This window comes from Cynocephalus volans, chromosome 6 (assembly GCF_027409185.1).
Source record: "Cynocephalus volans isolate mCynVol1 chromosome 6, mCynVol1.pri, whole genome shotgun sequence".
In the NCBI taxonomy this organism is placed as follows: Eukaryota; Metazoa; Chordata; class Mammalia; order Dermoptera; family Cynocephalidae; genus Cynocephalus; species Cynocephalus volans.
This window is the reverse complement of record NC_084465.1, coordinates 149,464,312-149,476,246: the sequence shown is the minus strand read 5'-3', so window position 1 is coordinate 149,476,246 and position 11,935 is coordinate 149,464,312. Positions and strand designations below refer to the sequence as shown.

The 11,935-nt window shown below is 38.1% G+C and overlaps 1 protein-coding gene across 1 annotated transcript in view; it reads left to right on the top strand.

The window, feature by feature from the left end:
- Positions 1-504: 504 nt before the first annotated feature.
- The window catches only part of KIF5B (kinesin family member 5B), a 46,286-nt gene continuing 34,855 nt past the window's right edge, over positions 505-11,935 (top strand). Inside the window, exons 1-2 of the mRNA XM_063099075.1 lie at positions 505-1,059; positions 8,352-8,439. Coding sequence (XP_062955145.1) covers positions 934-1,059; positions 8,352-8,439 — 214 coding nt within the window. The 5' untranslated portion in view covers positions 505-933. The remainder of the gene's footprint in view (positions 1,060-8,351; positions 8,440-11,935) is intronic.

Below are 11,935 nucleotides of genomic sequence, written 5' to 3'. Positions count from 1 at the left end.
CTGGCCGGCCGGCCGGCGCGGGGATCCGAACCCTCGAACTCCGTTTTTCCGGCGCCGCCAACCACAGCCATGTCCCACCCTTCATTCATATCTTCCTTCTTCTGCCAACGCGCTCTAAAAAGGTGGGCCGGGAATCATTTTTTCCCCAGAACAAAATGAAAGCAAACCTTTCCTTATAGAAACATAGTATTTTATTTAAACAAACTACAACATTAAGTGGTTATAACAAACCCCTTCTCCTCCAAAGAAAGCTAAGTGCGTCTGCCTAGCTCTGGGGAATTCTGCGGCGGCTCCGGATGGTGGCGGGGAGCCACCGCCCTGTGTCCAAAGGCACTTCGGCGACTGAGCGTCCAGTAAAAGTTGAACGCGCGACCCCCCGGCGAAGAGTGGAGGCGGAGAGGGCTGCACGGCCAGGGGAAGCCGGGCGCGGGCGCGGATTGGTCGCCGGGCCTTCCCGGGCCCGAGCGCCTGCGCAGTCTTCCTCCCGCGCCGCCCAGTCGCCGGTTTGCGGCCTCGGGAGTGATCGGGCGGTAGCCGGCAAGCCGGCGGGTGGACAGCGGAGCGGGCAGACGGGCTGGCCTGGCTTGCTGTTTACAAGGAGGAAGAAAGGGGCCACTTTCCCGGCTCCCAGAAGCTCTGCAGCCCCCGCAGTCTGCCCAGGCCGGCGAGGGAGAAGCCGAGGAGCCGCGGACCCTCCACCCGGTGCCGCCGCCACCATGGCTGCCATGATGGATCGGAAGTGAGCCTCAGGCGACGGCTGCCGGCGTCGGCGCTCGAGTCCCCGCTCCCCGGCCGCCTCCGCTGGGAAGCGCGGCGCGGGGGACTGCTGACTCTCGCGGCTCTCGAGACCCCAGACCGTCAGCCCCGGCCCGCTTCCTCCAAGACTGAGCGGCGGGGAGTGGCTCCCGGCCTCCGGCCCCGGCTTCGAGGAAGATGGCGGACCCGGCCGAGTGCAACATCAAAGTGATGTGTCGCTTCAGACCTCTCAACGAGTCTGAGGTGAACCGCGGCGATAAGTACATCGCCAAGTTTCAGGGAGAAGACACGGTCATGATCGCGGTGAGTGACCCCGGCTCCCACCCCCTGCCCTGCTCCTCCAGGCCTGGCTGGGCCAGGAGTTTAGGGAAGTGGCTGGGTGCAGGATTGAGAGGGACCGGTGGTGTCCCCAGCCCTTTCCGGCAGGGTTCAGATAACCCAAGGGAGGGAGACGACGCAGCTCCACGGGCGTTCTTGCATCGCCTCCACCCCGATCTTCGGCGCCGGGAGACGGGAGGCGCCCGGTCTCAGCCTGGGACACTCCCCCACCTGGGGCGCTGGAGGAACCGTCCGGGGATGAAGTTTAGTGCATATTTGCATATGTTTATGTGCGTGCATTCACTGTTGCCGATGCTGTTGGTGTTTTGGACTACTCCCACATGTACCATTCATAAAATATGTAACATTAACTTAAAGTTCACTTAGGAACGTTCACTTATGAGATCAGCCCTACTGTACTATAAATAGTAAGGATACTCATTTTTATGGAAACAGTTAACTAGGTGTTGAACCATATTGTTTCTCCTCGGGAGGAGAAAAAACTACCAGACTACAAATATATCTATACGTCAGATGTTTACCTACACGCCTTTTGAGTGATGAAAACAATTAGAAATGGCCAGTTGAGAACTGTAAAAAGAAATATTGTAGTGATTTTTCTTTTGGAATTGGAGTGTTTTAGTTTTCTGGCTGATCTGGCAGATTCAGATTGGGTCAAATAAGTGTTCAGAAAGATCCAGAATCTCACTCCTACTGGGTTTTATGGGGTAACAGTGTAGGAAAAGGTAACTTTTTCTGTGTATGTAAGACAGAAAATATAAAAAGCAAGCTTATAAAAGAAGTACAAATTGGCCAGTATTACATTCATGCTTATACTTTTCAGATCTTCCTTGAAGAAAATTGATTTTCGTAATCCCAAGGATAGTGAGATATTGTGTTTTTGAAAAATATAACCAGAATTAGCTGATCATTGTCAGGGAGACCAGAATGTGAGGATATTTTGAGGTGTGGTCTCTCCGGTATTGAAAGGTTTCTGAAAATAGCATTCCCAGTTCACGGAGATTAAAAATGGATAGTAAGATACTGTATACAGAACAGTGAACTGTGACTACAAATTAAATTCACATTTCTTGGTAATGCCATGTTAGAACTTTTTTCCTACATTGTTATCATGGTTACAAAATTTTATTATGCTAATTTTTCCTCTAATGGCATTCTATATTTATTTAGGCTACTGAATTTGGAAATAGGGCAGAGAAATCACAGGATAGGGGACATTGATGATGGAAAGCATTGACATCTAAGCTAGGACTAAAGTTCTTTAGTGTTTTAATGTGAAGGTTTCCGAAGTTCACTTCTAGAAAATGAATGTAGTTCCGTATCAATCTTGGTAGGCTTTTGGCAAACAAATCATTAGGTCACTGGCAACCTCCAACTATTTGTGTGTGAGGATTGCCATACTGATTCTTTGCTAAGTCTATAAGAAAAGCTCTTGCTGTACATGACTTCATAGCAAGGCGAAATTAAGCTCAGTAATACTTTTTCTTTAGGATGGTATATTTTACATGGATCAGAGGAAGCTTGCAAGGCCTGGATTAGTTGTCAAACTTGAGGCCACTAGTTAAGAGTTTTTGTGATTATTTAGCTTCAGTACTGGTTGACATATCAACTGTTTTTCATTTTACAGTTGTATTAAGAATGTCTCATTTCTCCAGATCTTCTTGTGTTCATACAAATCTATAAGTATCACTAAGATATTTTTGTTGGAATGCTAAAATTTAGGATTCACAAAATGTATTAAGATTAGTTAGAAAGTAATCTTCTGATGCAGCCCAAATACAACATAAAATCTGAAGAAAGAGCTAAAAGAAAACACATAATTACCACAGTAAGCATACATTTATTCTAGGTTGTTTCCTTTGGAAAAAGTTATTTATAAGTTCTGTTTCAAAATTTCTTTAGTAATGTAAATAAATGTAAATGGTAATGTTGGAAGTAATGGATAGGTGATTGGTTTGTGAATCAGTAATGAACAGTTAACTTCTAGCTAAATTGGCAAGCATGTTAGTCTGGATTTTTTTTTTAAGTGTAAGCAAAAATATAACTGAGTGACATAGCCTTAAAAATGTAAGGCAACATGTTTATATCATTATTTTCAAAAACTTATTTCTTGTATTTAGTAACTAATTACTCTGTCTCATTTTTGTTGAATGTCTTAAATGAATTTTGTTTTTTAAAAGGTTGTTTGGAAATTTATAAGGGCGGCTAGGAGAAGTGGAATTAGAAAATCTCTAGGTAAAATTAGCTCAGTTTGTTTTGTTCATTTTACTGGGTCCTGAACCTGATTCAAAATAAATAGCTTAGGAGGAAATTACTGCAATGCAGCATTTAAAACAAAATTATTATAAACATGACTTAAGAACATTTTTTACATGGTCTTCTAGTTAAATCAAAATTTAAAGAATAAGTATTTTAGTTTATGATGTTACTGAATTAAAGGCATAATCAGTGCTCATGCAGAAAGTAATTTTTAAGGATTCTGATTTTCTTCTAAGTTCTGTCTTCAATACTTTGTCCATACTTTTTTCCTCTTGCTCATGTAATCAGTGATTTTAATGTAATATGGCCCTATGGCGGGCAAGTCTTTTAATTTTATAGTGTTTCTCTTTTTTGCTGTGGAGCCTTTAGTACAGATTTACTTGTAATTAAGTGCTTTCTGAAGTGCTATTGATATCACATATTGAATGAAATGAACAAGTTATTTTTAGGAAAACCTTTAAATGATACAAATATAATCTATTTAAGTTAGGGAACTTGTTATCTAAACAGGGAGGACAAGGGAAACAACTTATGTCTTTTAATGAGCTTGCTGAAAAACACCAGAAAAGGAAATCAATAGAAATTACTTATATATCTGTATATGTATCATAAAAGTAGAATGTCCTCATTTGTATCATTAAATGTCTTTGCTAATAATTATTCCTTATATAGTGTATTGTAGAGGCTGCCAGAACCAAAAACAGTCTAAAATTAGAAGAGAATAAAACTAATTTGATCATCTTGCCCAGTTTCTTTTCTAAAGGAAGACATGATTCCTCTTTTCAGGTGAATGATTTGGTGTTTGAACCTTCTCGATTACCTTAAGAGTGAAAATTGAAAGAGAAGAAGGAGTCATCATCACACCCTTTACAATTGTGGAATGTTAGCCCACAATCAGTGTCTAACTAAGGAAAATCTAATATGATACAGTCCCATCAGATCTAAAGAGATCACTATTCAGAATTCCAGAGAAAGGCATATCCCTGCCAGAAGGGTGTCTTTCATAACCAAATTTGGTGTTCAGCCTGTTCTGTGCAGACTCAAACAGGAATCCCTTAAGAAGGTATGATTGCAGTTAAATAAACTGCTATTTGGTTTGTTCCCTTGAAGCCTAAGTCAGATCAGAATGCATCTTGTGACTTGGAGTTTGTAAAATTGAAAACTGAAACTTTGAGTATCTTTGAAAGTACATAGAATTAAAGGCTACATAACGTTCACTTCAAGGCTAAGAATCAGGTTTTTAAATTACCAATGTCCAGAAATTGAGTTTTTCTCTGTTTATTTGAAAGATAGAGATATGCCTTAATTAGAGACCATTAGAAATAATTTTTATGTCATCCCAGAGAACCAGGGTCAGTTAGTAGCTTTATGGCTAAATCTTTAATCAAAATATTTGCCTTTCTTAATAAAATTATAATTTAGTCTTGCAGTCAAAATACAACTGTTTTGTCAAACTTAATGCTGAGCACAAAAGTTAATTTTTTTATTAACAGTGGTATAACTTCTAAAAAGAAATTGCTTAATCTCAACTTAATTATTTTTATGTTTGTGTGTTACCTCTTAATCATTGCCCTTCTTATTATCGTAGTAAGGTTGTGGTGGTAGTTTGCATATTTGCTATGAAGTGAAGAGCTTCATAAAGTACTTATGAAGCATGCTTTACTATTACCTACAATTTTGGGCATATCTCTTTGTAAACGGTTTAGGAGCACAATTTTTTTATTGATATAAAAATTGAGATATGACGCAACACTCAGTAGTGTTATTTGTTCTTTCTATTCTTTAATAACTTTTTATTATTTGACATATTTTGGAGGGATGCATTTGTCCTTATACTTTTACCTGTTTTCTATTAACTTGTTTCTTGGAAACAAAATTAGGATTAATCATTGTTAATTTTTCCTTTCATGTCATTTTTTTACACACCTGTTATTAAATGTGTATTTGGGCTAAGTGCAATCTCTTCTTGACCTCTTTACCAGGTTATGAGTTCTTTAAGGCTAGAGACTGTCTTGATTTCGATTCAGTTACCATTATTTGGTAACCTATATTAGATCCTACTGTACAAGGGTACTTTAAAAAGTCTGTGGAAGAGTAGAATTTAAAGATAATACAAATCTTTCCATGAACTTTTAAATGACCCTTCCTGTAGCTTCTTAGCTTAGTGGGGACTCTCCCCAACCTTATCCTCTATTACTTTGAACCCTACTGTCTGTACTAATTAAATATCATTTCTAAAATTGTATTATTCATCTACAATATCTGATATTTTGTAGTCACTAACTAAATGTTTGCTGGGTAAATGAAGACAGAAAATTACTTTTTTTTTTTTTGGCAGCTGGCCTGTATGGGGGTCTGAACCTGTGACCTAGGTGTTATTAGCACCATGCTAACCAAGTGAACTAATCAATTGGCCAGCCAGAAAAATTACTTTCTTTTTGCATAGAAAAACTATTAGCATGGTTTGTCTCTGGGTGGTGATTGTTATTTTGATTGTACTTGTACTTGTTTTCAGAATTGTTCACCATGAATATATCTTGTATAATCAATAAAATAATAGATTTTTTTTAGCCACACCTGTAGAATTGGATGTTAATGTCTTGATGGCATCTTAGCCAAATAATAACTTTCATGTATGTCATAGCTAAAGAATAATCAGACACTGATGGTCATTTTAAATTGACAGCAAAGTGAGGTCATCTTAGTATATCCAACAGGAATGCTTTCAGTTGCAGAGGGAAAACAAACAGCTAATAGTAGCTTAATTAAATAAGAGGTTCTTTTTCTCACATAACAAAAAGCCTGCAGAGATTCTTTTTCTCATGTAACAAAACGCCTGCAGATAGGCCCTTACTGCTATTAGTTCAAGGACCCTGACTCTGTTACATTCTATCATCCTTAGCTGTTGACTTTTCATCATCATGTGTCTTTATGTTTGCAAGATGGATGCTGCAACTCCAGGCATTCATTGCATGAATGAGAAACGGCAGTTTAAGCTGACTGTTCCCCTTTATCAGGAAAAGAACACTCTCCTCAGAGACTACCCAAGAAACCACCACTTCATATTATCCAGAACTGGGTCATGTCACCGCTAGTTGCAAGGAGACTAGGCTAGCAGGCATTTGGCTCTCCAGCCTAACTGGTGAGATGTAGCAAGGGAAAAGGGAATTGAGAATGGCTTTAGATGGCCCTTTAGGAGTATCTGCTTCGTTGTTACTATTATTCCAAGCATTGGGGAGGGGGATTGTGGAGTATAGTTTCTAAAAAAGTAGGTCTTTTTCATCTAAGACCTAGGAAGTATTCTATAATATTAAGGGTTTCTTCTAGGATTGTGATTGTTTTGTGTTTTAGGGCCTAGCTCCCTTCCTTTCCTTTAGAAGAAAGTAGAAAGCAGGAAAATACTTGCAAATACCCAGAAACCCCTTGTCTCTCTCTCTCTCATCTTCACATGCTTGCTCACTCTCCTGGATTATTGGATTGTTCCTGCCAGCATTTAACCTTGCTCAGGTCTTGCCCATCTTTAAAAAAAAGATCCCGCTAACACCAAAACAATGGTTCAGATCCCCTCACTGGCTAGCCGTCCAAAAGAAAAATTAAAATAAAAAAAAAATCTTTCTTAGACCCACAGCTAGATTTTCTGCTCTACTTGGTTACAACCAATCCTGTTTTCAACCCATTCCAATCTGACTTTTGTCATTGAATACTTTTCAGTTTTGTCTTGACCTCACACCTATATTTGACATAATCACTTCCTCCTTGAAAACTCTTTCCTTGACTTTTGTGGACACTATCTTCTGATTTTTTTCATTCTATGTCTCTGACTCCTCCTCAGACTATATCAGTGGTTCTTGAGCGGACCGTGGAGTCTCCAAGATCCTTTCAGGGAGGTCCACAAGGTCAAAACTCTTTTCAAAGGAAGACGTTATTTGTCTTTTTCACAGTTTGCATTTGATCCTTGCTCCTCGTACTTCAAACTCATCAACTTCCTTTGGTTTCTTGAATGCTGCAAGTTCCTTTCTGCCTTAGGATGTTAAAGCATCCTATTCCCAATGCCTAGATTACCTTCCCACACTAAACTCCCGTCCCTCTTCATGACTAGTATTGAAGAGAGTGACAGTGAGCTGGGCTCTACTTGTTCTTTAGTTCTTAAACATCCCATAAACTTAAACATCTCTTTTTGTTAAAAGATGACTGGTAAGGGGATCTTAACACTTGACTTGATGTTGTCAGCACCATGCTCTCCCACGTGAGCCATGGGCCGGCCCCTGAACATCTCTTCTCTAAGAGTGTTTCGCTGACATTCTTCTGCTCTCTCCTAAACTCAGGTTCTCCTCTTATGTGCTCTTATAGCACTTTCATAGCAGTAAGTTACATGAGTTAGAATTCTAGTCAATTAATTGTATAATTTCTGCTTTGGTCATCATTCTAGCATGGCATCTCATATTTTGTAAGATATTTCTTAAGTGAGAGAATGATTGCTGTAAATATTTGTTAAATGTAAACTGTAGCAGTAAACTGAAAAGTTGAATGGAATAGCAGAAGGAGGCCTGAACTGAAGATCTGGGTTTGAATTTCAATTTAATTTTGTCATTAACAACTTTTGTACCTTTCAAGTTTCTAGTTTCCTTTTCTGCAAAATGATATTAGGATTGAAAATAGTCTCAAAACCTGCCAGAGTAGACATTCATTGAAAAAAATGAATTCAGCAATATTTGAGTGGCTACTGTAGTAGTACTAATTATAATTACTGTGCTAGGCCCTGGGAATACAAGAAAAACTAAAACAGACGTTTTTGTTTTCATGGAGTTTATTCTAGTGGATTTGTACATGGTGACCTCTAAGGTCCCTTGCTCTCAAAAGATTCGATGACATGAAATGATGCATACTAGGTATACTATTTTGAAGGTTGAATATATAGTGGTATCTTTAAATGAACTTAGAAATATCCATTCACCCTTAATTTGTGTAGTTGAAATACTTTTGTTTTTGTTTTTCAGTCTAAGCCTTATGCCTTTGATCGGGTGTTCCAGTCAAGCACATCTCAAGAGCAAGTGTATAATGACTGTGCAAAGAAGATTGTTAAAGGTAAATATATTTAACTTGCCGAGTTGTTCCAGCAATAACTAAAAATTTGTTGTTTCTTACTCGCTCTTTTTTTTTTTTTCATTTTAATGCCCTTTCTAAGTTAATTGCAAAAGAAAATTGCTTAAATAATTAAAAGGTCAAATACAACTAGTAAATGTACTATTGCTCAAATTCTATGATCTAATTATATACAGTACATAGTGAAGGATGTTATAAGAATTATGTTACACACTTATTCTTGAAAGATACGTTTCTATTAGATAATCGTAGGAGAGTTTCTTAAGTAGGAATTCTAGAAATAGAATAGCATGAGAATGAAAACAAAATGGCTATACAAGTTTTTAAAAAATCATTCTTTCATTCCATTGTTATTCTTTCCCCAAAGACTTATCCTGTAGTTAGCAGAGAAACTCTTGAGGAATTTAACAGGATTGCCAAGGGTGAGAAAAGTGTGTACATTCCAGTGAATACTATTAACTTATACTATGATATTTTTAATTTTATATTTTCTAAAACCATAGATAGATCTCTACAGCTGAGAGGGTGCTAAATGATTTGGAGTTAGTTTTAGTTGTTACAGAAATCCCTTCTATCAAAGGGATCTATCTTACAGTTAAATGGCAGTTACTTTTTGAAATAATTTATTCCATTTTTTGACAGCTGTAGTTGTTAAAAAGTCCTTAAATTGAGGCAAAATCTGCCTTGTGTCATTCACCAGATTAGAGGAGTTGGGATTCACTCTAAAAGTGAATAGGTTAGGATTAAGTAGAGCACAGATAGTTCATTCTAGTAACACGAGAGAAAGTCAAGTTTGTGGATAGAAGCAAGTTTATAGATGTGAGGGGGAGAAATGTAGATGTTCTCTTTATATTCCATATTGTCTGTGATATAGGGAGCAAAATCATCACAGAGTGAGGAAGGGGGAGGAGGTTCTGGGAAAAGGCATGAAATGGATGGATTAGGGAAATGTGGCAGTATTGGTGGGCTATATTAAGGGACCATTTGAGCTTAACTGCTGAAAGAGTTGAATTTACCCATTTGGAGTTTTGACTTGCAGGTACAAAAGAGGGAGAAAAGGGCAAGAAAATTGATATAGTCAAGGGAGTGATTGTAATGTTGGCAAGATGGGTCAGTTACAGGAAGGAGGACATGAGGGAGGGTAAAGGACAGTGGGAAAAGGTGGTAAGATGAGTGGGTTATAGATTTCATTGGGGTCAAAGGTTTGTTGGAATCAGAGTACTAGAAGGAGTAATGGAAGATGGATATACACAGCCCACAACTCATGATGGTTCAACTTAAGATTTCTCGACTTTATGGTGGTGTGAAAGCGATACACATTCAGTAGAAACTGTACTTCAAGTACCCACACAACCTTTCTGTTTCTCACTTTCAGTACAGTGTTCTGTAAGTTACGTGAGATATTCAGCACTTTTTTATAAAAGAGGCTTTATATTAGATGATTTTGCTCAATAGTAGGCTAATGTAAGTGTTCTGAGCATATTTAAGTTAGGCTAGGCTTAGCTGTGATGTTTGGTAGGTTAGGTGTATTAAATGCATTTCTGACTTAAGATATTTTCAACTTACAATGAGTTTATTGGGATGTAACCCTATCATAAGTCAAGGAGCATCTGTACTTAAAATTGAGATTATGGAGGTAGGTAGTTAGTAATGAAAAGGTCAGGGTGTGACCATGGAGTTGGCATCTAAAATGGTAAAGGACAAAATCATGGAGAAAATTAGGTCAAGGATCTGAGAGGCCAGAGTGTTTTAGTGGGATCATCTAACTATATGGACATTGAAACCACTGAGGATTACAGCAGGAATGGTATTGGTGAGAGACAGTGAACAGGGTTCTGAAATCTTCATAAAAATGGGGAGGGGGATATTAACTTGTGATTCTGTAAATGATAGCAGCAGAGAGGAACAGGCAGTGTCATATGTGGTAAGCATCAGTAGATTTCCAAATGAAAATCCATACACAATTATATTACATTCTTTGGTTGTGACATACTTCTGTCATCAGAAGATTGCATTAGTTTTTTAAATAAACATTTACTGGTTCATGAACTCATGGGCCAGTTAAGTGTACAGATCTTTTTCACATCTGTTGCAGCCAGCTTCAAGCTGCATTCCATACTTGCACATTCTGGAGTGCAAGCCTTTAAAGTGCAGATTCCGTTGTGTTCATTTTAGCTCTTGATTATATTTTGAGTTTTGTTTTTATACTTGTCTTACTAGAGATATATTCAGTTAGCCATCAGCATATTTGATAAGTCTGTTATGTTGTCAAGGATGTCAAAATTTGAGAAATATAGTGTTCTTTAAAATGCTTAATGGGCCATGGTCCTTAGCCTATTCTTCTAAAAGTAGGGTTTTTGGCAGTTAATTAAATCACACTGTTTGGGTATTCAACCAACTTCAGAGCCTCTTTCTTGTACAGCTGTCTAATTCTTAGTTTGTCAGCATACCCACAAGAATATGATGAAAAACTTGGATCTTTTTATGAAATCAGTGCATTACTCTGGTATTTCCCCATTTTACTAGTTTTTTTTTAATTTGTTTGGGTTTTTTTGGTGGCTGGCTGGTATGGGGATAGGATCTTGTGACCGTGGTGTTACAAGGCTGCACTCTAACTAACTGAGCTACCTGGCCAGCCCATCCCACTCTACCAGTTGAATGACCCTATCCCTATAGGAAATGAGACTATTTCAGCCATAGTTTTTCTTAAGTGAAATTTTGGTATACTTGTCTGTAGTTCTCGTAACCTTATCATTTCCTTTTTGAAAATGCGTGTATCATTTGCAAGTTACTCATTCTGTTACCTATGTTCTCTTTGGCTTTTAAAACTTACTTACATCCTTGTCAATCTGAATCCAACAACTACCAAAAAAAACTTACCTACAGTAGCTGTAAGATTTTATCCCTGGAATGTAATTCTCTTTTTAACTGGATACTTGGGATCTTTTAAACCGTTCTTTTGCTGTCATCCTACGCACATCAGCCTTAAAGTCTCTCTCAACAGTGTTTATTCAGTTCTGTTTTGGGGGTCATGTTTGTGGGAGAGGTAATAAAATAAGAATACCTCTGTCTTAATTTCATCATTGGATACTTTATCATCTTTCCTTGGCAGTGCAGGTTCATTCATTTTTCTTTTTCTGAATATGGCTTTAAAAGCTGTTTTGTTTTTGTTAGACTTACTTATCCTGGCTTTTACCTTTCTCATACTATTCTAGTGACTTTTTTTTTTTTTAATCTCTTTTGTATATTCTTGGTTATATAGTTTTAATAATAGGCTCATACCTACCTTTCTCAGAACTCTTGGAAATCTGTTGCTCTGATGTCTAGGGTGCATGTATCTTACTGCTTTCTTTCTGTTTTATTACTGTTTGCAATTCTAAGGTGAAATAATTAATTCCCTGAAATTTCTCTCCTTTTCTCAAAATTTTAGTGCCTTCTCCTTATCCGGCATGTTCCTGCTTTACTGTTTGGAACTGAG